This window comes from Bubalus bubalis, chromosome 1 (genome assembly GCF_019923935.1).
Source record: "Bubalus bubalis isolate 160015118507 breed Murrah chromosome 1, NDDB_SH_1, whole genome shotgun sequence".
In the NCBI taxonomy this organism is placed as follows: domain Eukaryota; kingdom Metazoa; phylum Chordata; class Mammalia; order Artiodactyla; family Bovidae; genus Bubalus; species Bubalus bubalis.
This window is the reverse complement of record NC_059157.1, coordinates 127,799,295-127,825,073: the sequence shown is the minus strand read 5'-3', so window position 1 is coordinate 127,825,073 and position 25,779 is coordinate 127,799,295. Positions and strand designations below refer to the sequence as shown.

At 39.9% G+C, this 25,779-nt stretch overlaps 1 protein-coding gene across 9 annotated transcripts in view; it reads left to right on the top strand.

Moving 5' to 3' along the window:
- Window positions 1-6,067: 6,067 nt before the first annotated feature.
- The window catches only part of VPS8 (VPS8 subunit of CORVET complex), a 302,528-nt gene continuing 282,816 nt past the window's right edge, over window positions 6,068-25,779 (top strand). For 6 of the 9 annotated variants that reach the window (XM_025287194.3, XM_025287196.3, XM_025287177.3 and 3 more), the window contains exons 1-4: window positions 6,068-6,212; window positions 15,771-16,013; window positions 16,814-16,882; window positions 22,742-22,872. In XM_025287194.3, the coding sequence (XP_025142979.3) occupies window positions 15,861-16,013; window positions 16,814-16,882; window positions 22,742-22,872 (353 nt within the window). In that variant the 5' untranslated portion in view covers window positions 6,068-6,212; window positions 15,771-15,860. Of the gene's footprint in view, window positions 6,213-8,189; window positions 8,233-10,651; window positions 10,794-15,770; window positions 16,014-16,813; window positions 16,883-22,741; window positions 22,873-25,779 lie in introns of those variants that run through there. The other 3 variants (XM_025287181.3, XM_025287185.3, XM_025287183.3) reach the window with 3 other exon arrangements.

The following is a 25,779-nucleotide window of genomic DNA, read 5'->3' as shown; positions in this document are numbered from 1 at the left end:
GTGGACTACGAGCAGAAGGGATACATATTTTCAGGCCAAGGCAGTTCAGAGTTGGTAAGCCTCTTCTATCCGCCTTCCTCAGAGAACTTAGAGGCATGTGTTCAACTGCGCAGGTCACCAGATGGGAAGAACCTGAGCCTCTGAGTCCTGGATGGAGGAGAGTACTCCACCCCCATCTGCTTTGCTTTTGTTGCCCTAACACAGTGGCATTTGAACAAAGTCCCAAGGAAGGTGAGGGAGTGAGCCATGTAGTTAACTTGAGAGGAAGAGGGCTCCAGGCAGAGGGAACCTGAAAATGGCACCTGGACCAGCTTGAGTTCCTTACAGACAATCAATTTCACTTCTCTTCAGCTGTCTTGGGTGGTTTGGCCTGTACACCAGGTTCCTTTTTGAAAAAGGAAAAGAGACCAATTTATGTTGTGATTGTGAGCAAAGAAAAGTGGTACAGCTATCTACCTCTTAGCCTCTTCCTCTTGTTCCCAGGTCTCAGACTTTTTTCGTTTCAGGATAGATGTTGCTTACTCTCGATGTAATGCTGATAGCAATGTCTGGATCATGCTTTCCATCCTCCCTGCCTGGGGAGAGCTGGATGAGTCGGGTTGGGTATCAGGCCATCATCCTCCTGAAACATCCCTTGGGTGGTGCTCCCCTTCTAGCTCCTGGCCATCAGTGCAACTCACCCTCACTGATTTCCATGCTCCAAGGCTCCTACATCATGTGTGGGACTTTTTTTTTCTCATGGATTTAATTTCTCTTAAGACTACTTCACAGAACTTCCATTTTAATTGCTATATGCTCAGTTGTTTTGTCTTACTTAAAAAGACAAGTTTAATCAATCCAAACATTCTTCGGTCTAGATCTTAATGACCTGTACAAGGTTAACTTTGATGAATAGTACATTTTAAGTGAAAACATACTCTCTGAACTCTAAACATAGTATTGCTTTTGGTGCTTTTTTCAAAGGCAAGGAAATCATAACAATATTCTGTATAGAAAAATTCTAAATATAAAATATATAAGCTGATTCCACTTTTACCTTTTTCTTTTGTTAAAAAATCCCAATGCCTATGTTTACATAATTACACATGAAATTTTAAGAAACCTCTAATGCCAATGTTTCTCAAACGTAAGTAATGTTCAGTTTCCTTGTAGGGGAAAAAGAGTCTCATGGACCTCTAGAATTGGCTTAAATTATTTTTTATGATGTTGCATACACATATATATCTATGTGTATATATGTAAACTTGAAACTAAGGCAAAGATTAATTTTTGTGGATTTTATGCATCTATAAAACTAAAACAAATTTATAAATTAAATACAAACAAAACTACAAAATGGGGAAATTAAAATTTACAATGTTGATTTAATATAAGGAATGGTATTTTGCTGAAACCAAATTGCCCCTCACAACATAAATAGTTTACTGACTGCAATAGCACAGACCTATTTAACCACATACCTCGTGACGACCCAGTTCTCCCACTAACCTCTGTTTGTATGGTACACCACAATATAATTTGGCTATAACTCGTTGTGACCACATCATTTATTTTTTAAATCCCTCTGTGTTTTTTTCCTCATACGCCTGCAACAATTCACTTAGTGCTATTTGCCAATCACAAATCCAAACAGAGGCAGTGAAATTGCATTCCCAGAATAACTATAAAGCGTTGATAAATATATAAAGATATTCCACCCCACCAGTAATCCAATACAAATTAAAATTAGAGCCACTTCCATTATCAAACTGGCAGAGCTTTTGAAAAGGATAAAATAAATGCTGGTAGGTATATGTGACGGGCACCCTTGAACACTTCTGTTTTTGAGAATGAAAACTGGCCTGACCTTTCTGGAAAGAAATTTGGCAGTGGGTATTCACAGACTTAAGAGCTTTCAGAGCATTTCAATTAGTAATTTCACTTACAGGCTTTTATCCTATGGAAATAACTTTGAAATGTGGGCAAAGGTTTCCTTATAAGGATATTCAATGCAATGTTCTTGTTAACAGTGAAAAATAAGAAAGCCCATCTAAGTGTCCAAAAATAATAGCATCAACTATATTATCCATAATTATGTAGCCATTACAAATATTTATGAACAATTTGAACAACAGGATATAGTGTTCAAGATAGAACATTGAGAAATATGGCCATTGGCAGCAACATGGATGGACCTAGAGATTATTGTACTAAGCAAAGTAAGTCAGAAAGAGGAAATACAGATATCAAATACATATGATATCACTTATATGGGGAATCTAAAATGACACAAATGAACCTATCTATGAAACAGAAATAAACTCACAGACATAGAGAAGAGACTTGTGATTGCCAAGGGGGAGGGAGGGTAGAGAAGGGATGGACTGGGAGTTTGAGGTTAGCAGACTACAGGATGGATAAACAGCAAGGTCTTACTGTATAGCACAGGAAGTGGTATTCAATATCTTGTGATAAACCTTAATGGAAAAAAATATGAAAAAGAATATATATATATATATACACACACACGTAAAACTGAGTCACTTTGCTGTACAGAAGAAATTAACATAACACTGTAAATCAACTATACTACAGTAAAATTTAAAAAACAACAAATAAACAAAAAGACATAGCATGGAGGAAAAAAATAAAAAGCAGGATACAATACTGTATTTTCTACATAGTTCTATTATACAAAAAATGTAAATTTGCAAAGTAAAAGACCCAATGAAAATAAGCCAAAACAACAAATGCTTTTTTTTCCACCTGAAATGCAAGTAATTTATGCTTTACTTTTTTGTAGTTCCTGATTTTTTTTAAGTGTTCAATAATCAGTATACAATTGTTTTGTTTTTATAATTACTGTCAACAGCCCTGTAAAGGATAGCATGTCAGCTTGGACCGTGCTCAAACAGTCCTTATTATGAGTTGGAATTGCTTCCCTACAACATCTATCCACAGGGCCCAGGTTTACTTTCTATAGTTACACAGAGTAAGTCCACAACTGCTGCAGGGATATCTCAAAAGGGTCAGTTAGCAATCTTTCCCACCTCCCACCTCCATAACCCAGCTCCCCACCCCCACTTCTGTCAATTTCTTCTCTGCCCAACACTTCAAACTGTTCTCTGTCAGACAGGGTTTCTGATCTCACTAGCCTGCTTACCTTGCTCCAGACAGGCTCCTATTTAATAGGTTTCCTCTAAAAATGTGATATTCAGACCTGAAAGCAGGTCTCCAGAGTTCTAAAGCACAGTTGCAATTATGCCACTCCTCTGCTTAAGAACCTCCAAAGACTCTTACCAGAAGAGCAGACCCCCACCCCCCCACCCCCAGCTTGGCATTAATGCCCTCCTGGATCTGGTTCCAGCCTTTTCTACCTCTAACACACTGTATACCTGTGCTTTCAAACTATGGGTTGCTATGTATTAGTGTCATGAAATCAATTTATTGACCAGAATAATAAAAAAGAGTAGAATAAGATAGAAATACCAAGTTGCATTGCACATACTAAAGGCAATTAATATCACAGGAAGCACACACACACACACATACCCACACAGTCAATAGGTCATAACTGAAGTCTATTTCTTACTGTGAGTGATGATCAAAAAAATTTGAAAGCCACTGCCCATGCCAGAGCCACCTCGGGTCAGCAGCTTGTCTCTAATATAGCTTTGTACTGCTTTGATCCCACTGTTCCCTCAGCCAGGAATTCTCTCTGCTGTCTACTGAAATCCAGGGCCCTAATAAGATGGCACATCCTCCCTGAAGTGTTCCCCATTTTCCCTCAGGTGTGATCCTGAAATGATGGTCTCGTTTCTTCAGTTCAGTTCAGTCCCTCAGTCATGTTTGACTCTTTGAGACCCCATGGACTGCAGCACACCAGGCTTCCCTGTCCATCACCACCTCCCAGGGCTTGCTCAAACTCATGTCCATCGAGTCGGTGATGCCATCCAACTATCTCATCCTCTGTCATCCCCTTCTCTTGCCTTCAATCTTTCCCAGCATCAGGGTCTTTTCAAATGAGTCAGCTCTTCCCATCAGGTGGTCAAAGTATTGGAGTTTCAGCTTCAGCTCAGTCCTTCCAATGAATATTCAGGACTGATTTCCTTTAGGACTTACTGGTTGGATCTTCTTGCAGTCCAAGGGACTCTCAAGAGTCTTCTCCAACACCACAGTTCAAAAGCATCAATTCTTCAGTGCTCAGCTTTCTTTATAGTCCAATTCTCACATCCATACATGACTACTGGAAAAACCATAGCTTTGACTAGATGGACCTTTGTTGGCAAAGTAATGTCTCTGCTTTTTAATATGCTGTCTATGTTGGTCATAGCTTTTCTTCTAAGTGTCTTTTAATTTCATGGCTGTAGTTACCATCTGCAGTGATTTTGGAGCCCCCAAAACAAAGTCTGTCACTGTTTCCATTGTTTCCCTTCTATTTGCCATGAAGTGATGCGACTGGATGCCATGATCTTAGTTTTCTGAACGTTGAGTTTTAAGCCAACTTTTTCACTCTCCTCTTTAACTTTCATCAAGAGACTCTTTAGTTTTTCTTCGCTTTCTGCCATAAGGGTGGTGTTATCTGCATATCTGTGGTTATTGATATTTCTCCTGGCAATCTTGATTCCAGCTTGTGCTTCATTCAGCCCGGCATTTTGCATGATATACTCTGCATATAAGTTAAATAAGCAGGGTGACAATATATAACCTTGACATACTCCTTTCCCTATTTGGAACCAGTCTGTTGTTTCATGTCCAGTTCTAACCGTTGCTTCTTGACCTGCATACAGATTTCTCAGGAGGCAGGTAAGGTTGTCTGGTATTCCCATCTCTTGAAGAATTTTCCAAAGTTTGTTGTGATCCACACAGTCAAAGGCTTGTTTCTTACAGCACTCAAAATGGCTTGCCTTGTACTGTAACTTTGTACACTGAGTTCTTAAGAGTACCCGGAGGGCAGGGTGGTATCTTACCCTTTGAGTCCTTCAAAGTCCCGAAGCATAGTGAACCTGGCTGATGCTCACTAAGTGTCTTCCCAACTGAATATTTTCTAAATCTCCTTACAGGAACATTTTTAGGTATTTTCCCTCCTTCTATTTTCTTAACCGTAGGCCCCAGCAGGCATAAGATCCTGGGGTCCCTGTTATCTACAGTGGTGGCTTTAAAAATCAGCCTGTCCTGAAAGTGTTTATCTTTCTTGAGAAGTAATAAGAGTAATAAATATATGCTTTTATTCATTTTAAAGATATCTCCTTTATTTGAGAGCATATCTCTCCTATACTTACGGTGTTAAGATGTATTTTTATGGAGCAATGTTGATAAACTAGAAAATAATAGTTGACTTTTAGTGTATGTGTGCTAATTATCTTTACTTGGCAAAATAAAAAAACTAGTAATTCTATGTTCATCTTTAAAAAGATTAAAATTAAAATTTGCTGGTTGCAAACTCTGAAAGCCTGGGAATCAATTACCCTTTCTGGGCTGGCTGAAGATAGGTTCACTTTCTTAAATACTAGATAAATTCACTAAATAGGGCTGGAGGAGGGTTTCTCTTCTCATCTCGAGGCCTATTATTTATTGATCTGCGCTCCTCCTCTGTTTCCACTCTCTAGTTCCTAAATATGTTAAAGTGAAGTCCCTAAGTCGTGTCCGACACTGCGACCGCATGGACTATAACCTACCAGGCTCCTCTGTCCATGGGATTTTCCAGGCAAGAACACTGGAGTGGGTTGCCATTTCCTTCTGCTGCTGCTGCTAAGTCACTTCAGTCGTGTCCGACTCTGTGCGACCCCACAGACGGCAGCCCACCAGGCTTCCCCGTCCCTGGGATTCTCCAGGCAAGAACACTGGAGTGGGTTGCCATTTCCTTGTCCGGTGCATGAAAGTGAAAAGTGAAAGTGAAGTCGCTTACCCCATGGACTGCAGCCTACCAGGCTCCTCTATCCATGGGATTTTCCAAGCAAGAGTACTGGAGTGGGGTGCCATTGCTTTCTCCGGCCATTTCCTTCTAATTACCCCTTAAACTCCTTGACCTAAATGTATCTCTGGCCCTTTAAATGGGGGCGTGGCGTAGCGTGGGTGACCGCCCAGGAGAGACCCGGGAGAGAGAGAGAGATGAAGAAAGCGGAAGCGTGGCCAACGGGTATATACTGCGCGTGCGTGAGGCTAGAGCAGCGGGCGGGGTCACGTGGTCCGTAGGTGTCGGGGGTCCTAGGCTGGCGCGGCAGAGAGCTCAGGTAAGGAATTTCTGGAGAGCGGCCCAACAGGGTGGGGACGCCGGTCGGGGGCTGTAAGCGGGGCGGCAAGAGAACGCGGGCTGGGTCCCTGAGCCTTGCTCCTTTCCGACAGCGGCGCGGCTTCAGACAGGCTAACTGGACCAAGGCCCATCGGCCGGGCGGGGTTGTTCTGGGGCGGAGGGGAGTACCCTGTGTTTGGCCTGGAACTGGGTTAGTTTCCACTTGTTGGTTTCATAGAATGAGAGGCTGATGTGCAGGGGCACTTGCTTACCCAAATTGTGTCTTGGAGGCCGGTAGTCACTCCCCCAGAAGAAACAGGTGTGTAACCTGCCTTTGGGGCCTGGGGCACAGGTGCAGGCTCGTCCATCCCTCGAGGCCTGGGATGAGTGTGCTTCTCTAGTGTGGAGCCGAGGCTTAGGCGGGGTGTCCACCTCTTAGGATTTGTGCACACCCTTGAGGTTCGGTCCAGTTTCTCTCTCGATGCGAAGTGTGCCCTAGAGTGAGGGCAGCAGGGGACACGTGGGTCTCTAACGTTCGAGGCCGTTCCTGTGTCCTGGTTAGTTCTCCAAGTGTGGTACTCGGGGGAAGTGGTGGTGGCGGGGAAGGGCAGAGTTGCCTAAAGTGTTTGGGTGTGTTTCAGAGGAGAGAAGGTGGGATGAATTAGTGTCAGTAAGAGAGGATCCATGCCACCGGTTTTCAGTAACTGCTGGGGACCCTTCTCCAAACAGGCATGCCTCCTTCATGCCCTGTTAATATTAGATTGATACTAGAATGGTCAGGAAGGCTGTGTCCAGTACCACACTCCCGGCACCCCAAAGAACAAACCAAACGTGGTTGTTAACTTGTGGTGCCAGCTTTACTCCAGATATCAGCGATTAGGAGATCAGTTACGAATCAGGTGTGTGTTTCAAGTATCTGATGTAAACTGGGATGGAGACTCTACATGTGTTTGTGTAAGATATGGGTTTGCTCGTGGTTAAACTTAGGAGTAGATATTGAAATCTCTGGTAATAGCTGGTGTATTCCATAGAATGCAGAATAAAGATAAACAAGAAAAAATTCTGGTTGATCTTTTGGGTTTCTTATCTCAAAGAGACATAGGTGAAAAAATTTTCTCCAGGGGTCAAGGGAATAGTATGTTGCTTATCCTTTATATATTTCCTTTGTACCTGGACCAGTATCAGCAGATGGGTGTTTTCTGTCTTCCAGAATACTGGGACATCTTGGTGACTTTTCAGCTCTTTCCCACCCTTTTATAGTCATTTCAACCACTGTGATATCAAATGTCAGTTATGTATGTTAATGAAAAGTAAAGCCTGTTGAACTTAAGTGTATTTAACTTTTGATATGTTTATAGTTTTCACAAGTTTAGATGTCATCTTAACCTACAGCTTCAGGTGTCATCTGTACATATTTGTAAGAACAAACTGTTCTATTCTTAAATGGATCTTAATGTTTGAATTATCTTCATTCTGTTTAACAGCCTTTCTGTTACTTCATCCAACCTTAAGCACCACAGAGAGAAGAGGAAACTCCTACCTCTAATATTTATAAATTTCAGGAAAGGACACTGGTTGGCCACATTGGATATAAGAGTGTCATGTGCTTATTCTTCTGACTAAGCAGATAGGATATTTGATTGGCAGAACCACCAAAATTACATGGTTGAAACCTGTTTCTGAAGTCCACGAGTAAAGTGAAATGAGTACCCTTAAGTGTGATGCCCAGTTAGCTACAAATAACATCATCCTTGATTAAAACTACCTTCACATGGATCAGTGTATAAGTTTTCAAGTCCTGTGCTCTATGCGCTACACCAGCATAATTAAATTAGAAAGAAAACACTTTCAGACTTTATTTCTGTCTTTCATGTACGTGTCTGGTTGCAGTTCAAGGTTAAAGTGACTTATTTCCACATGACCTGTGACTGGTGGTATAATATCTTTACTGCTGGTTTCTGAAATCTTATTTTTTCAGTTTTTCCTAGGTCCTTGAAGAAGGTTCCCTGGTAGCTCAGCTGGTAAGAATCGGCCTGTGATGTGGGAGACCTGGGTTTGTTCCCTGGGTTGGGAAGATTCCCTGGAGAAGGGAAAGGCTACCCACTCCACTCTTCTGGCCTGGAGAATTTCCATGGGGTTGCAAACAGTCAGACATGACTGAGCGACTTTCACTTTTGAAAAAGTACCTTGAAAATTGAGTACCACCGCAGTACCCTGTGAAGGAGTCATGTAGGAGCCTGACATATGATCTCTTAGGAAGTCAGTCACAGCCAGTTTTTGCTCCGTGTTGGAACAGCATGCTGTGTTACTTTGGGCACAGGTGAAATGGATTGTGTGTGAGGCATGTGAGAAGTGAGACCGATGAAAGACCAGCAGATACCCATCCCTTTCCCACACGCACTCAGAAGCTTGTAGTTATTGAGTGGAATGGTATGCAGAGTCCAGGCCCTATGAGAATCATTTCTTTTTTTTTCTTTCTGTTTGCCTAAGGTAATGGTTGAATTCCTGTAAATTGAATGAATGTACGATGTGCATGCTTAGTCACTACGGTCGTGTCTAACTCTTTGCAGCCTTATGGACTGCAGCCTGCCAGGCTCCCCTGTCCATGGGATTCTCCAGGCTAAAATACTGGAGTGGGTTGCCATGCCCTCCTCCAGGGGATCTTCCTGGCCCAGGGATCCCGACCCAGGCGTCTCTTAACCCCACCTGCATTGGTAGGCGAATTCTTTACCACTAGTGCCTCCTGGAAAGCCCTGAATGTATGATATATTTTCACTATTTTCATCTTGGCCTATAGGTTGAATTAATGTAAAACAGCACAAAATGTTTGAAATTATGGAGTTTGTGTCATGTCATATGTGAGTAAAATGGTCATTTAAAAAAAGTTAGAGATTAAAAAAAACTTAATTGCAGAGAGGGGAACTTGCAAGGTGGGGGGCTTTTGGAGAGTAGAATGACTAACCGTATTTTATTTTAAATGACCAGAACTGCTGTTTAAGGCTCTAGAAGCCAGTGATGCAGCATTGCTTGGCTGTTTCTGTGGGGAGGGTGAGTAGATGCATGGATTGGTGTAATTAGGCTACTGTGTAATTAGGCACTGGGAATACAGTGATGGAAAAAGGGCAAATGTGATCTTTGCTTTCTTGGAACCCACATTCCAGTTGAGCGAAGGAAATGGAGGTTCAGACAGTGAAAAAAATGATTGTAATGTGATAGGTGTAATAAAAGGAGAACAATGTTATAGGTACCTACTAACTGGGAACCTAGTCTAGTTGAGCAGGGAAAAAAAAAGACTTTTGAGGAGGCAAGGGTTTATCTGATATCTGAAGGATGAATATGATCGTCTGTAGTTGACAGGCCTGATTGCATTAAAGTGGAACTCAGTTATAACTTGGCTTATTATGGCATAGATTCCTATATGCAGTGAGTCAAGTAGTATCCTCTGAAGCTTAACAATTACAGGTAATAAAACTGATATATTTAATTCTCAACACACGAGTTATTCCTGTCTTCTAATTCTTGTGTTGATCAGTAGATACTTATTGAATGTCTGTGTAGCTATGCAAGTTAGTGAACCCAGTGGTGTGGAGTATGCAAAGACACTTGGTCCCATTTCTGTTGTACAGCTGGGGAGAAAAGATGTAGTCACGTGGTAAGTTAACTAATGAATCAATATAAGGAAGGTGCCAAGGTGCTATTCTAGACGTTCATTCTGGATTCTGAGGATGCTTAGGGAGGGAAGGTTCCCAGAAGGAAGGACAGAAAGAGGGAATTTAGATAAATGGAAGGAAAAGGAAGGGAATGTGAGCTAGTGTGAGCAGACATGGAGGAAAAATGGAAGCTATTCTTGAGGGACTCTGGATACATATAATAAGGTTAGTTTTAAAGGAACTATTATTCTGCCTGGAATGGCTTAAATTTTTGAATTTTATCCTGTAGGCATTGGGGAACTGCTAAAATTGAGCCCATTTACCAGAGTAAGATAATAGAAAACCTCACAGAAGTTCATTCTCTGTTATATTTTTCTTCACAAAACAAGCCACAAGAAGACAAAACGAATAGAAAAGGAACACTTGGATTGGAAAGACCAGAAACAAAGTTGGCATGTAAAGTTGCTTCCATGTCATGATTTTGTGGTATCTTTCAAAGGCTATAGTGTATTAGGAAAAAACCCAACTTGATTTGATTTCAGTGTAATGTGGTAAGTGTCTCATATAACACTTTTGGGAGGAAAAGAATGTCAGCAAATTAAACAGATCCTGAAACTTGAACAGTTGGGAATGTCTGCTGAAGTTTAAAAAAAAAAAAAAAAAACTAGTAGAAGAATTCCACTTTAACCTGGCTTAATATAGGTCACATTCTAGGGTTCTTATTCAGTTGGCCAGTGTCGTAATGGGGTCATTGCTGTTTATATGGTACACGTCTTTTTTTTTCCCCCAGGTGTTCCTTGGGCCTCCTTTATTCATTGGTCGGGAATAATTAAGAGGGTGTAGCCTTGGGAGCTCTCAGGATGTCAGACGATCTTTGGTTGAAGCTATTAAATTATTAGTGTATCAGCCCTCAGAAATGGACAGCATACTGGGTAATCATGATTCTGTGATATACATTCTCTGTTAGATTAATCTGATTCACGTAACCTGTTGTGTAGTTTGAAGGTACACTCTGGCATGGCATCCCCTTGAGAACTATAAAAACCCTAGATTAGGGATGGTTGGGTGAAAACTAGTTACAGAATGTATTTCAAGAGGAAATTATTAGTAGTTCATTTCTTTGTTCTGCATCAAGTGTGTAATGTCAGTCAGTCAGTCAGTTCAGTTGCTCAGTCGTGTCCGACTCTTTGCCATCCCATGAACCGCAGCACGCCAGGCCTCCCTGTCCATCACCAACTCCCGGAGTCTACCCAAACTCATGTCCATTGAGTCAGTGATGCCATCCAACCATCTCATCCTCTGTCGTCCCCTTCTCCTCCTGCCCTCAATCTTTCCCAGCATCAGGGTCTTTACAAATGAGTCAGCGTTTTGCATCAGTTGGCCAAAGTATTGGAGTTTCAGCTTCAGCATCAGTCCTTCCAATGAACACCCAGGACTGATCTCCTTTAGGATGGACTGGTTGGATCTCCTTGCAGTCCAAGGGACTCTCAAGAGTCTTCTCCAACACCACAGTTCAAAAGCATCAATTCATTGGTGCTCAGCTTTCTTTATAGTCCAACTCTCGCATCCATACATGACTACTGGAAAAACCATAGCCTTGACGGACCTTTGTTGGCAAAGTAATGTCTCTGCTTTTTAATATGCTGTCTAGGTGTAATATCAAGTACCATGTGTTAAGCATTTCATCAGTAGTCTGCATTTGGAAGAGTTCGCTCAATAAATATTTGGGCAATACCAAGTGACAAGGGAGCGGTAGGTATTTCAGAATGCTGGTGATATGGCCAGAAACAATTGAAGTTTGCTAGTGTATTCATTTTCTATTTCTGCTGTAACAAATTACCACAAATTTCATGGCTTAAAAAAACCACAGATTTATTATTTTACGGTTCTATTGTGCACCAGTCCAGCATTGGTCTTACTAGGCCAAATCAAACTGTGGCAGGCCAGGGTCCTTCTAGAAGAGAGTCCATCTCCTTGTCTCTTGCAGTTTCAAGAGACTGCCTAAATTCCTTGGCTCCTGGCACCCTTCCTCCATCTTCAAAACCTGCAGCACAGCACTTCTCTGACCCTGCTTCTGTTGTCACATCTCTTTCTCGGACACTGTCTTCTGCCGCTTTCTCACACTTTTAAAGACTCTTTGGTTACATTGGGCCCATCTGGATAGTCCAGGGTAGTCTCCCCAACTCAAGATGCTAACCTCTACCATTCAGTTCATGTTTTGTTTGTTTGTGTTTAGTCACTCACTTGCGTCCAACTCTTTTGTGACCCCATGGATGGTAGCCCACTAGGTTACATGGGTCCTAGGTTACATAGGGTACTAGGTCCATGGAATTCTCCAGGCAAGAATATTGGAGTGGGTAGCCATTTCCTGCTTCAGGGGATCTTCCTCATCCAGGGATTGAACCCAGGTCTCCTGTGTTGCAGGTGAATTCTTTACTGTCCGAGTCACCAGAAGTCTATTCAGTTCATGAGGAAACTTTGCTATTATTGTCATTATAAGAAGTATAGCCTTCTGGTAGGGTGGCCTTTGGATATACTTAGCACTGGCTAGACTTTTACAAAAGTACCAGATCTTGTTTCAGGGTCTTTAAAAGAATTTGGAAATCTTGCAGTTTTAAATTTCTTGAATACTTGTTCTGTGTCAGACATTATTCTAAATGCTTTACAGTCATTATATCATTTGTTCTTCACAGTAACTCTGCACAATAGGTAATTATATTCCTGAGAGTTGGGAGTCTTAATTGTGACTCTCCCCCCCACCCCCACCCAGAAATAAAAGAGAAATTGGGGGACTATGTTGGCTTATGTAACCTAAATGCTGGAAAGCTATGTCCAGAGTTAACATCATACATAAAAGATGGGAGCCTGGGGCCTGCATGATATCAGTCCACTCTTTCCTCCTCTTCTCTGTTTCTGGTTATAGGTTGCTTTCATTCTTGAGCAAGAATGAAATTTGTACCGAGAGAGTAAATTTTGTTGGTAGAGACAGTGACAGATGCATAGTTGGTGTTGATATATATTGAATAAATAACCTCCTTTTCTGCAGAATGGGATGAGGTAGAGGTGGAGAATATTGCTTAGCCTTATTATTCATTGTTTAACGAACAGCGGGAGTGGCTGTATTGTGCAGTCTTTGTTACTAGGGGCTTTTTTATTGACAACCTCCACAGGGAGCAAATAGTTTGAAACAGCTTTCCCCAGAACAAGAGGTGATGCTCTGGGCAAGCAGCACAAATGGCCACAATATTTCATCTTACAGATATAGAAATAGAGGAGCTCAGAAAGGGTAGACTGATTGACCAAGGTCATAGATAGGAACTGGTAAAGTCCAGATTCAGATATAATTTTAATTGACTCTTTGGTCTGTATTCTTTCCAGTTTGCCACCACATCACACTAACAGGAGGTCCGTGAAGTTTTGGTTGGAAATGAAGTAGGGTGGCATGGCAGGGTGACGTTCTTTTTTCAGAGAATGCTTGATTTCTTGAAACTTCTTCAGCCTGGTATTGGAGTTCATAGATGCTGAGCTGTTTTGAGAACCTCTTATTAACTCCAGATATAAGATATAAAAAGAGCCAGGAAAAAATTGTTTTCCTTTCGGAGTTATTTTGGGGACACAAATGTGAAGAATGAAACGTTTTAGGTTATAGAGTCATTTAAAGTTTTTGTTTTTGTTATGTAGTTTTTTCCACTATCTTAAAAAATGTATAAGAATAAATCTTAACTTCTTCAGGAAACACTGATTGTGAATATTTGTGCATATTTGTAAGCATCCCTTGACTAATTGAAATCATTTTTGCTAAGTGGTACAAATAAGAGGGAACTTGATTGAGAAGTAATTTGTCATAAGCCAATTCAGTCTTCTTTGAAGAAAGGCTCATAAAGGCTAATATTGCTCCTGCCTTTGGCTTATTGCAAAAGGAGTAGTACATTTAGTACCCGAGATTGGAAAGATGCTTTCAAATGTTGCCAGACACAGAGTACCCTCAGTTATGTCTTCTAGGAATGTAGTTGATAGCATGTGTTTGTAGGCCAGAGCCTCAGAGTCTGTCTTCTGTGACACATGAAAGGAATTAATCTGTTTGGTAATACACAAATGTACTAGCTACACAAATTGGTTTCAGCTCTTGAAAATCAGTCTTCATGAATCTATGTCTTATGCATAGTAAATATTCATTTTTAAAAATTATAAAAAGAAATATCAAAGGAAGTGGAATTTACGTTAAACACTTAAAAATGAGCCTGCTGCTGCTGCTGCTAAGTTGCTTCAGTTGTATCCGACTCTGTGCGACCCCATAGACGCCAGCCCACCAGGCTCCCCTGTCCCCGGGATTCTCCAGGCAAGAACACTGGAGTGGGTTGCCATTTCCTTGTCCAATGCATGAAAGTGAAAAGTCAAAGTGAAGTCACTCAGTTGTGTCTGACTCTTAGCAACCCCATGGACTGCAGCCTACCAGGCTTGTTCGTCCATGGGATTTTCCAAGCAAGAATACCGGAGTGGGGTGCCGTTGCCTTCTACGAAAAATGAGCCTAATTAGATAAAATTGTCCGTGAGTTTTGGGTATGTTATTTTTAAAAGAACAATAACAACAACTAATTGTCAACTCCCTTTAAGAAAATTAATTCTTTCAATGGCTCAGTGGTTGTCAGCTTTTTTTTTCTGCGTTCACTTCAGTAAGAAATAAAGAGTAAGAGAAGTTTGTCTGGTGGGGAAGTTTGGTGGTACGTGAGCACTTAGTTGCTCAGTCATGTCTTTGACTCTTTGTGACCCCACAGACTGTAGCCCGCCAGGCTTCCCTGTCCATGGGATTTCCTAGGCAAGAATACTGGAGTGGGTTGCCATTTCCTTCTGCTGTCTGCAGGTAGTATATCATTTGAGAAAGCTTCCTACTGAGAATTAGTGCTCATGGGGTACCATGGAAAACACCTAGTCTAGAAAACAAAATTACCTTTGCTTTTATTATTATCATTACTGTGGCCTTGTTTCTATTTTCATATTTTTGTTTTTTTATTGTATACAGGCAGAGTTAAGTGATAAATGTTTTAAAGTTTGGTCACTTGTATCCTAATTATTAACAGAAAACATGTAAGGGCAAATTTAATGATTAAACTATGTATATTTTTTCCTGAGTATATTTTTAGTTTTTCAGAAATTTTGCAGACAGTTGTTTTCTAGACAGTTTTTTTTAAAGTAAACCAGATTATGTTTCTTTTTGATATGATAGTGTATCATTATACACTGATAGACCTGTGAAAAAACAAAATTTGCATACATTTCTTTTTCTTTACTGTCTCTGCCTTCCCTTATCTAGCCTTCTTTCTAGAAATCTCTAGTCAGCCGTGGCATTATTTTACACTGGCGTCAGTGTCGTCTCCTCTAATAGATCAGAACCTTTAGACTTGCTGGTGTCCTATTAAGTGACTTGCTGCCCATTGTGGGCCCTCTGTGTCTACACTAAGTTTCCCTTGGAGGTCTCTGGCCCTGTCTGGATGCTGATGACGAAACTGGTCTATATGCTTATCTTCATGGAGAACTGGAGATCTGCTCAGGTTTGGGAATGTGAAGAAGGGGTTAACTACAGATTTTGGCACCAGTTACCCTCTTGTTCTTAGGTACATAAATCTGGTTGGTACCAGGTCTAGTGGTTGAGCTTGTCCTATGTCATCACTGTCACCAGGTTTAGGACTTGGGGTGGTGGGCCACTTCCCAGACTCCTAAGTCAGATATTCCTCCTTTGTGCTCCCATAAAAACCCTCCCCCCATATCATAGCTCGTACCCTAGGATTGATTTCTCTTTGTCTATAATCAGATGATTGAGTGAAATCAGTTTCCACAAAAGTCTGACCCAGTAAGTCTTTGGTATGTCCATTTGAGGATATCTAAGTAATATATTTTTTCTTTTTTGAAAGGAGATCATCATCAGTTCATCATGATCTGAGGCCAAAAAAACAAAACAAAAACTTGCTTGGATTGACTGAATACAGTTATTAAAAGTAAACATGGAAAATGAACCAGACCATGAAAATGTGGAACAAAGCCTCTGTGCCAAGACTACTGATGAGGAACTGAACAAGTCTTTCAGTCTAGAAGCTTCACTTTCAAAATTCTCTTATATAGATCTGGACAAGGAACTGGAGTTCAGAAATGATCTGGTAAAAATTCAGCTTTTGTCAAGTGATGATGTTTAACCAAAATGTTGCTTAGAGTGCACTTTATCATTCAAAGACTCTAATTTCATCATTTTTGCATAGATTAATAGGCATCTATATACACTTTTATGAAATAATACTACTCTTCATTTCTATAGCTGATTATAGTTTATAAAACACTCGAATACATCTTCTCATTTGAGCTTCACAACGCTCTGATACTCCGTTTTTACAGGGGAAGAAACTGAAGTGCAGCTATGTTAAATGATATCTCTATCATAGTACTAGTGGTAGACTTAGAATTCTTGTGCAGTGATTTTTTTTTTTCTCATTGATCTGATATCAGTAGGTTTTTGTGACGATATGAATATTTAATAACAAGTTGTTTGACCTAATCATCCACCACCATAATTTATGAAATAATTAGGAAATTCAGTGTCAGACCTTTGTATATCTCTTATGACTTAGAAGTTTAGGGTTTGTTGTAAGAAATGCTGTTTTGTTTAAGAAAGCAGATGCCAAAGCCCTTCAACAGAAGCTTTCTGGAAAGGATTGTTAGGATGTTGCCATCAGTGCATATTTGTCCTTGATAAACTCTGAATATGTGGATAGAAAAGGAAACAGTTCTGTAGTTGTTTGACCTAACCCTTAATATCATGAATTATTGAGTTGGGTTTCTGTGAGAAGAGTTTGGTGGTCTGTTTGTCTTCTAATGGATAATGGTTCTAATCAATTAAAACACCCTCCCAATTATAAGAGGGAAAGCATTATTATGTGAGTATTAATTTCTTTTCTCTATTTAGATTGATGATAAGGAGTTCGATATTCCTCAGGTTGATACTCCTCCAACACTGGAAAGCATACTAAATGAAGTAGGTATATATTAACAGTCGCTGTTTTATCACGTTGATTTGAATACTTCCGGGTTATAGTGTATGTTTCCAGATCTGCATTGTCTAGTAAGGGAGCCAACAGTCACATGTGGCAATTTAAACTGATTACAGGTAAAGAAAAATTAAAAATCCATTTGCTCAGTTGTACAAGGCACACTTCAAGTAATCACATGTCACACGTGGCTAGTGGCTATTGTAGTGGACAGCATAGATGCCAAGAGTATTTCCATTATTGCAGAAAGTTCTAGATTGTGAGCTTTTCAGGGGCAGAAGCCATGTCTTGTTCATCTCTGTGCCCATGACAATACCTCATACTTGGACCGACTAAAGAAATGTTTTATTAAGTGAGTTGAAATACTAAATTCATGACACTTTTGAGATTTGTATTACGTTTTGATAATGTCATCTCTACCAGTGATATTCAAATAGCTCGTCCTCAGGAGATACAAAAGAGTATCCGCAGCCTTGTAATGCACTTCATCACCCTTCTATATAAAGAAAATGAAGCCGCCATAGTTTATCTTGTGAATACCATCTTGATTAAAAATTTTCTCAGAGCTCTGAAATGATGTTGCTTTCTGAATTAGCAGATCATAAAGGCTTTACAAAGGAGCTCTTTGGAAGTACATGTTGATGAAGTGTGCTGGCTTTTTTGTACCCTGCATCTGCTGACAATTCTTCAACTCAGTCTTCTTGATCTTTTAACAACTTGCTTAAGACTCCCATTGGAAGTTTTAGCTCCTAATTTAAGAAAGATTTTTAAAAATCTGTTTCAGATCCATAGTTATGTTTTGTAAAAGATGATGCAAAGATTCCTCAACAGAAATGCTCACTGGCCCCATAGGTGGGGTTGGGCCCTGGTTTGCTTTTTTTTTTTTTGGCTCTCGCCCCTTTATTACTTCTTTATCTATACTTTTAGGTTTATAGGCAGTACTATATAGGATGCAAACTACTTTCTCTATGAATTACATCTTTTATTCTTTTAAAATATCAGCTTGATATTGCTGTTTCTTTGAATATATTTTTAAATGTTATGCTTGATCTGTATTAAGAAGACTTGAGCATTTATAATTTTGACCAAGAAGGCTTTGGTTAATGAGAGACTGTCCTGTTAAAGTCATATTTATTTATTGCTTTCTAATAGGAAATCTTTCATTTAGAGATGAAGAGATTAATTTGTCAGTTTTCATAACATGATGTTAATCACATAATTATTTCAATTACAAAGTGAGAACTAAAAATAGTCTTAAAGGATGTGTACAAAGCCCTGTTTGTACATCTTTGTACCATAATGTCAAAGTAATGCTCTTATGAATGAGGCTGTAGTTTATAATGTAGGAAAACTATCTTTGCAGAATTTACATACCTACTAGTATCAGTAAGTATAGTAATCATTAGTGGTTAACTGAGAGGATGATACTGTTATCTTCCTCACTAATTTGGGTGCCTTGTGCATTTGGGTCACAGTGTTAAATACTGCGATTATGAAGTGCTATGTGATTGTCTCTGATTTTGAGAGAAAAATAGGACTGGAAATTGGCTGGCTGTCATACCACCAGGGAGCGCAACAGGTGGACAAGTGAAAATAAAAATAATTTAAATTGTAGAACATTATGAAGACTAAAAAGGGAAGAAGTATTGAAGAGTGATTTTAAGAAGGAAAAGGGACAAAAGTAGAAAATGTAAATAAGCACTTGCTCCAGGATATGTGGGTATATATATCCTATAAAATTCATAATTAAACCTGAAGAGATGCTGGGAAGAAGTGGTCATCTATTTTACAGAAAGTTAGAGATTACTGAGACATGCTAAATCTCAGAACTTAGGTCATGAAATAATGTTACTAGGCCTTGGCATCCTTTGAAACTGAGGTTTTGATTAAGGTTTTTAATCTGAGGTTTTTAATCTTGAAATTCCGTTCTCTAATAATAATCCTCCCCCATCGTACATTCTCTTCCTTCCATTAAACCTCCTCTTTGACCTCCTTAGGACCAAGTCTGTTGATCCTGTTTAGTCCCCAGTGTTTGAGAGTAGCCCTGACTTCAAATCCACTGTTGGCTCATGCAGCTGGATATTTCTTTGGAACTTTTAATGGAGATATCACATACATAAAGAAAATTTACTCAGGTCATAAGTGTACAGCTTGGTGAATTTTCACAAACAGAATTCTTCGTGTAACTGGAGTCCATCTGAAGAAATAAAGCATTGCTAGCACCCCAGAAACTCCTCTTGTGCTCCTTTAGTATCGAACCCAGGATAATCACCATCCTGACTTCTACCAGCATTGATTGGCTTTCTGGCTTTGAAAATGGAATTATACAATATATGCTTTTGTGTGTCTGACTTATTTCCCTTAATATTGTGTTTTTAGATTCATTTGTATTTTCCTGCATGTAGTTATTCATCCATTCCCTTTGCTGTGTAAAATACATAGCATTTTTTTATTCATTCTACTGTTTATGGGCAGTTGTATAATATCCAGTTTCTGGCCACTTTGACAAGTGCTGCTGTAAATACTCTTATTCCTGTCTTCAGGTACCTACACACACGTGTACACACACACATTTCTTCTGGGTATGGACCTCAGAGTAGAGTCGCTGCGTCATCAGATATGGGCATGGTCAGCTTTGTAGATACTGCCACAGGTTTCTCAAAGTGGTTGTGACAGTGTATGCTTTCTGCAGCAATATATGGATATGGTTATATAAATAACCTTATATGGTTATATATGATATTATCATGTATATTACCATATCATATATATGGTTATATGTGTATATCATATATGAAGATATGGTTCCCATATCTTCATCAACTTTTTAATTTTTCTCTTTTTCACTTTAACCATTCATACCTAATAGGTGTGTAGTAGCATCCCATCTGAGTTTTAATCTGAATTTCCCTGAAGATTGATGAAATTGTGTTCCTTGGCATATGTTGTAGCCTTTTGGATATCTCTTTTGTGAATTGCTTTTTCATGTCTTTTGCCCTTTTTCTGTTGAGTTGATTTTTAAAGTATTTTTAGGAGTTCTTTATATGTGATATATATAAGCTTTAATCTATTACATGTATGTATTGCAAATATCTTCTGTTCTGTGGGTTACTTTTTCCCTCAGTTAATGGTTTCTTTCGATGAGCAGAAGTTCTTAGCAGTAGTTCAGCATACTAAGTTTTTCCATTTTGGTAGCTTTTTGCTGCATCCTATTGAAGAAAATTTTGCAAATTTCAAGGTTATGTTGATGCTATCTTATTTTAAAATCTTTATTGTTCTACCTTTTACATTAGATCCGCAGTTCATGTAAAATTTGTGTGTGTGATGGTGTGAGGTATGAGGCAGCAGCACTTACTGAGCACCATTTTCTGTGGTGTCACTTTTTGTTTTAAATCAGGTGATCATAAATGGTGGGTGTGGTTTCATTGGTCTTTCTGTACTTGCCCCAATATCACAGTCTGTTTGAACCTTTGTAATAGGTCTTGATATCTAGTAGGTTCAAATCTTCCAGCTTTGTTGTTAAGATTGCCTTGATTATTCTTAGTCTTTTGCATTTCTACATAAGTTTTAGAATTACTTTATTGGTTTACACACACATATACCACGTGAAATTTGATAGGATTGTGTAGATTCTACACATCAGTTTGTGAGAATTGATATCTCAACCGTGTAGCTTCCGTGGTGGCTCAGTTGGTAAAGAATCCACCTGCAATGCAAGATACCCTGGTTTGATTCCTAGATCAGGAAGATCCCCTGGAGGAGGGCATGGCAACCCACTCCAATATTCTTGCCTGGAAAATCTCCATGGACAGAGGAGCCTGGTGGGCTGCAGTCCATGGGGTCTCAAAGAGTTGGACACAACTGAGCGACTAAGCACAGCACACATCGTGAAGCTAGTAATTTTAAATTCAGCCTCACTGATACCCTTAATTATCTTCTTCATTTTTCCCCCCCACTTAATCTCGTAAGCCCTCAACCCTGGCTTAATTTAGCTAATCTATTTTCTTTAATTATATCCCTGGGCTGCTTAAGAAAATCAAATAAGATTCTGGCTGACTCTCTTGCTTAAGACCTTGGTTCTGCATTTCATTTATGAGTTGTTTCCGTTCCCTTTCCCTAGGGCGGTCCTTCCATTCTTGCACAGCTCTCAAGTAGCACAGTAACTCCTTGCAAGCCTTCATCCTGTTCTTAGCACTCATGTGTATGTGGAGATATCTGAAAAACAGTTGGAAATGTGGCCTAAACCTCAAGAGAAATGTTGGTACTAAAGATACAGATTTTGGAGTCCTGAGCATGTCATGGTATTTGAAGCTGTAGGTGTGGATTAGCTAGTTCATACAGAAAGTTTGTGAAGTAGGAAGAGCCAAGAGCCAAGAATATAATCCTGGGGAACAAAATCACTCAAAGGTTGGGCTGAAGAGAAAGTAGAGAACATGACTAATAGAAGAGGCCACATAAGTTGAAGGAACAGTAAATAGATGTATTGGAAACTAAGGGAAGAGAAAATTTCTAGGAGTGAGGCTTAGCCAGTGGTATTACTTGATGCATATGGGGCAGTAGCATGCTAAAGGAAAATAGGCTGGCAGATTTGACTGGTAACTTCAAGAGTAGTACTCAGTAGCCAGTAATGGGTCGAGAAAGTGAAGTGTGGACTGCTGTCTTAAGAACATGGATAGAAATAAGGGAGAAGGTAGTCCAGCTGAAACCGAAGGTGTGATCAGAACTTTTTTCTCTAGTGTCTGCTGCCTAGAATCAGCTTGTTTGAAGCTAGACTCATTTTGCTTTATCTGCTGAGATAATTCTTATCTCAATTAGCGGTATTACCTTTTGCCTAGTTGCTCTAGCTAGAATCCTTGGAATCTTTTTTGACTTCTTTCTTAAACTTAACCCCCTCTGCCCCCCGCAAAACACTGTTTAAATGGTAAGCAGGAATCTTTAATTTTACCTCAGTAATGTCTCCTTATTCCTTCTCTTGACCCCTTCAGCTGCATTCCTAGACTGAACTCTTCTCTCTTTCCTTGAAATTGCAGTAGCCTTCTTCCTGGTTCTTACTAGTCTCCCTGCCCCAGTCTTCCCCTCTACTCTCATTCATCTTCATTCTACCCCATTTATCTTCTTAAACATGATTCTCATCATGTGTCGAATTCTTAGAGATCTCCTTGTCTTCCAGCTGCCTGCGGTATGCAGTACATTAATTTATTAAGTAAATGAGTACTGATTATGTGTCCGGCATTGTACTAGGCACTAGGAATACAGTGGTGAATGTGGGACCTCCTGTCACCTAGCTTAATGAAATATAAAGGTTTTTACGATGTGGGTCCCAGCTTATGTTTCTAGGATCATCTCCAACTCCTACTTGTATACTCTGCTCATCTTAGACTACTTCCTTTTTCATTGGCACAATCCATATTATGAAATCACTGTTTGCACATGCTGTTTCCAACCCAGAATGCCTTTCTTCTGTTTGTCATGTTTATTAAGGCATGCTGTTTATAGTCAGGTGGTATTTATTTTCTTCAATCAGCTGTTGGCTGTTAGTTAACTAGTAAAGCACCTAGACAGGTTTGAATATGAAGACATATTTGGCAACTAAAAATATAATCTGTATAACTGCTCCTACTTCTTTCAGCTACGGGAAATAATTTTTTGGAGTGAAAAAAGTAGGGAGAGATATCTAGAGTTGAAATTTAATTCTGTACTGTGCCTCTCTGGTCAATAGCAATGCACGGAAAAGGGGTGAAAAACAGCGAAAGCATATGTTTATTTTGGAGAAACCCATTAATGCCTGTTTGACTTAGAGAGTATTTGGACTTTTGAATTAATGTATCCATGTTCTTCTAATTTAGACTGATGATGAAGATGAATCTTTTGTTCTTGAAGATCCTACATTGTTAAACATTGATACTGTTGATTCTCACTCTTATGATACTTCATCTGTGGCAAGCTCAGATAGTGGTGACAGGACCAACTTAAAAAGGTAAGTATTCTTTTTTTTAAAAAGTTGAAGTATAGTTGATATACAGAGTTGTGTTGATTTCTGCTGTATAGCAGGAGTGACTAAGTTATACATATATATACATTCTTTTTCATATTCTTTTCCAGTATCCCAGGATATTGAATGTAGTTCCCTGTGCTATACAGTAGGACCTTGTTGTTTATCCATTCTTCATGTAATTCTCCCAGTCCGTCCCTCCCCAACCCATCCACCCCCTTGGCAACCACACATCTGTTTGTCTGTGAGTCTCTTTCTGTTTCATAGATTCATTTGTGCCATATTTTAGATGCCACATAAAGGTGATATCATATTGGCATTTGTCTTTCTTTCTCTGACTTAATTCACTTGGTATGATAATCTCTGGTTGCATCCATGTTGCTGCAAATGGCATTCTTTCTTTTTTTTTAATGACTGAGTAGTCTTCCAGTGTGTATAGGTACCACGTCTTTGTCCATTCATCTGTCAGTGGACATTTAGGTTGTTTCCATGTCTTGGGTCTTGTGAGTACTGCTGCTATGAACATAGGGGTGCGTGTGTCTTTTTGAATTATAGTTTTGTCTGGCTATATGCCCCAAAATGGGATTGCTGGATCATATGATAATTCTATTTTTAGTTTTCTGAGGAACCTTCCTACTGTTTTCCACAGTGGCTGTACCAGCTTTCATTCCCAGTAACAGTGTAGGAGCATTCTCTGCTCTCTATACTCTCTCCAACACTAGTAGACTTTTTAATGATGGCCATTCTGACTTTTTAATGACTGGTGTGAGGTAGTACCTCATTGTGGTTTTGGTTTCCATTTCTCTAATAGTGATGTTGAGCCTCTTTTCATGTGTTTATTGGCCATCTGTATGTCTTTGGAGAAATGTCTGTTAAGGTTTTCTGTCCATTTTTCGATTGGTTTTTCTTGTTGTTGAGTTGTATGAGCTGTTTATATGTTTTGGAAATTAAACCCTTGTTGGGTGTATCGTTTGCCAATATTTTCTCCCATTCTGTAGGTTGTCTTTTCATTTTGTTTAAGGTTTCCTTTCCTCTACAGAAAGCTTGTACATTTGATTATGTCCCATTTGTTTATTTTTGTTTTTATTTCTTTTGCCTTGGGAGACTGACCAAAGAAAACATTGGTATGATTTATGCCATAGAATGTTCTGCCTATGTTCTCTTCTAGGAGTTTTATGGTGTCATGGCTTATGTTTAAGTCTTTAAGCCATTTCGAGTTTATTTTTGTGCATGATGAAAAGGTGTGTTCTACCTTTATTGCTTTATATACGTCTGTTCAACTTTTCCAGCACCACTAAGCTGAAGAGACTTTTTTTCCCTCATTTTATATTCTTGCCTTCTTTGTCGAAGATTAATTGACTGTAGGTATATGGGTTTATTTCTGGCTCTCTGGTAAGTATTCGTTTAAATCACACTTGTATATAATATGGTCTGCTGAAGCCCTGCATGGAAAGTAGAAGGCCACTTGCTGCTGCTGCTGCTGCTAAGTCACTTCAGTCGTGTCCGACTCTGTTCGACCCCATAGACGGCAGCCCACCAGGCTCCCCCGTCCCTGGGATTCTCCAGGCAAGAACACTGGAGTGGGTTGCCATTTCCTTCTCCAATGCGTGAAAGTGAAAAGTGAAAGTGAGGTCGCTCAGTCGTGTCCGACTCGTAGCTACTCCATGGACTGCAGCCCACCAGGCTCCTCCATCCATGGGATTTTCCAGGCAGGAGTACTGGAGTGGGGTGCCATTGCACTTAGGTGGAAATAAAATGCTTGTTAGACCCTGAAGATTTTGATACTGTTGAGAGGAGAGCATAAGAAGGTGGATACTCTGTCAGTCTTCTGCACTTCCAGGGTGTGTGCTCAGTCACTCAGTTGTGTCCAACTCTTTGCAGCCCCATGGACTGGAGCCCACCAGGCTCCTCTGTCCATGGAATTTTCAGGGAAGAATACTGGAGTGCCATGCCATTTCCTACTCCAGGGATCTTTCCTGACTCAGGGATCATCTCCTGTATTGGCAGGCAGGTGCTTTACCACTAGCCACACCTGGGAAGCCCCCAGTAGGAAGCTAAATATAGCCAGGGAGTCCCAGAAGCAGGAGAGCCTTTAGAGGGCGCACACATCAGACCTGGAGCAGTGTCCATGGTGGAAATGTGGAGATGTGTGGGAAAGGTGGTGGGAATCACCTCACCAGCTTTCTGTTCCCTCCACTCCTTCCTCCACCACCTTCCTCCTGCCGTCTAAGGACAGCTCCAGCATTTCTTCATTCCCTTGGAATGGGTTCAGAGGAGAGTTGCAAAGATGATTAAGATTTGGGAAAAGGACTTCTAACCCTAAATAGCTTCATTTTGGCTGCTTTCACCTTCCACATTCTTGGAGAGCACATGAAAAGGAAAGAGAAGTGGAGGAAGCATAATGTAAATGTTTTATTGAATTCATGTGTAACTTTAATGTTGATAACTTGTCGGTGTATTTTTCTTCAACTTCTTAAATTTTGCCTGTATCAGGGCTGTGTTCTTTAGGTTGTCAACTCTTGTGAAATAGGGGCCATGGCTGGGTATATTAACTTGTTTGTCAGTTTCTTCTACAACTAAACTTTGTTCTGCTTTATTGAGATATAATTGACATACAGTACTGTGTAGATTTAATGTATATAGATTCTTTGATATATGTATATTATGAAATGATTAGCACAGAAAGGTTACTTAACACCTTTATCACCTCACATAATTACAATTTTTTTCTGGAGTCAGAAAATCTAAGATCTACTTTCTTAGTAACTTTCAAGTATATAACCAGTGTTGTTAACGATAGTCATCACCCTGTACGTTAGATCTCCAGAACTTATTCATCTAAAAACTGTAAGTCTATATCCTTTGACTAGAATCTCTGTATTTCCCCCAGGC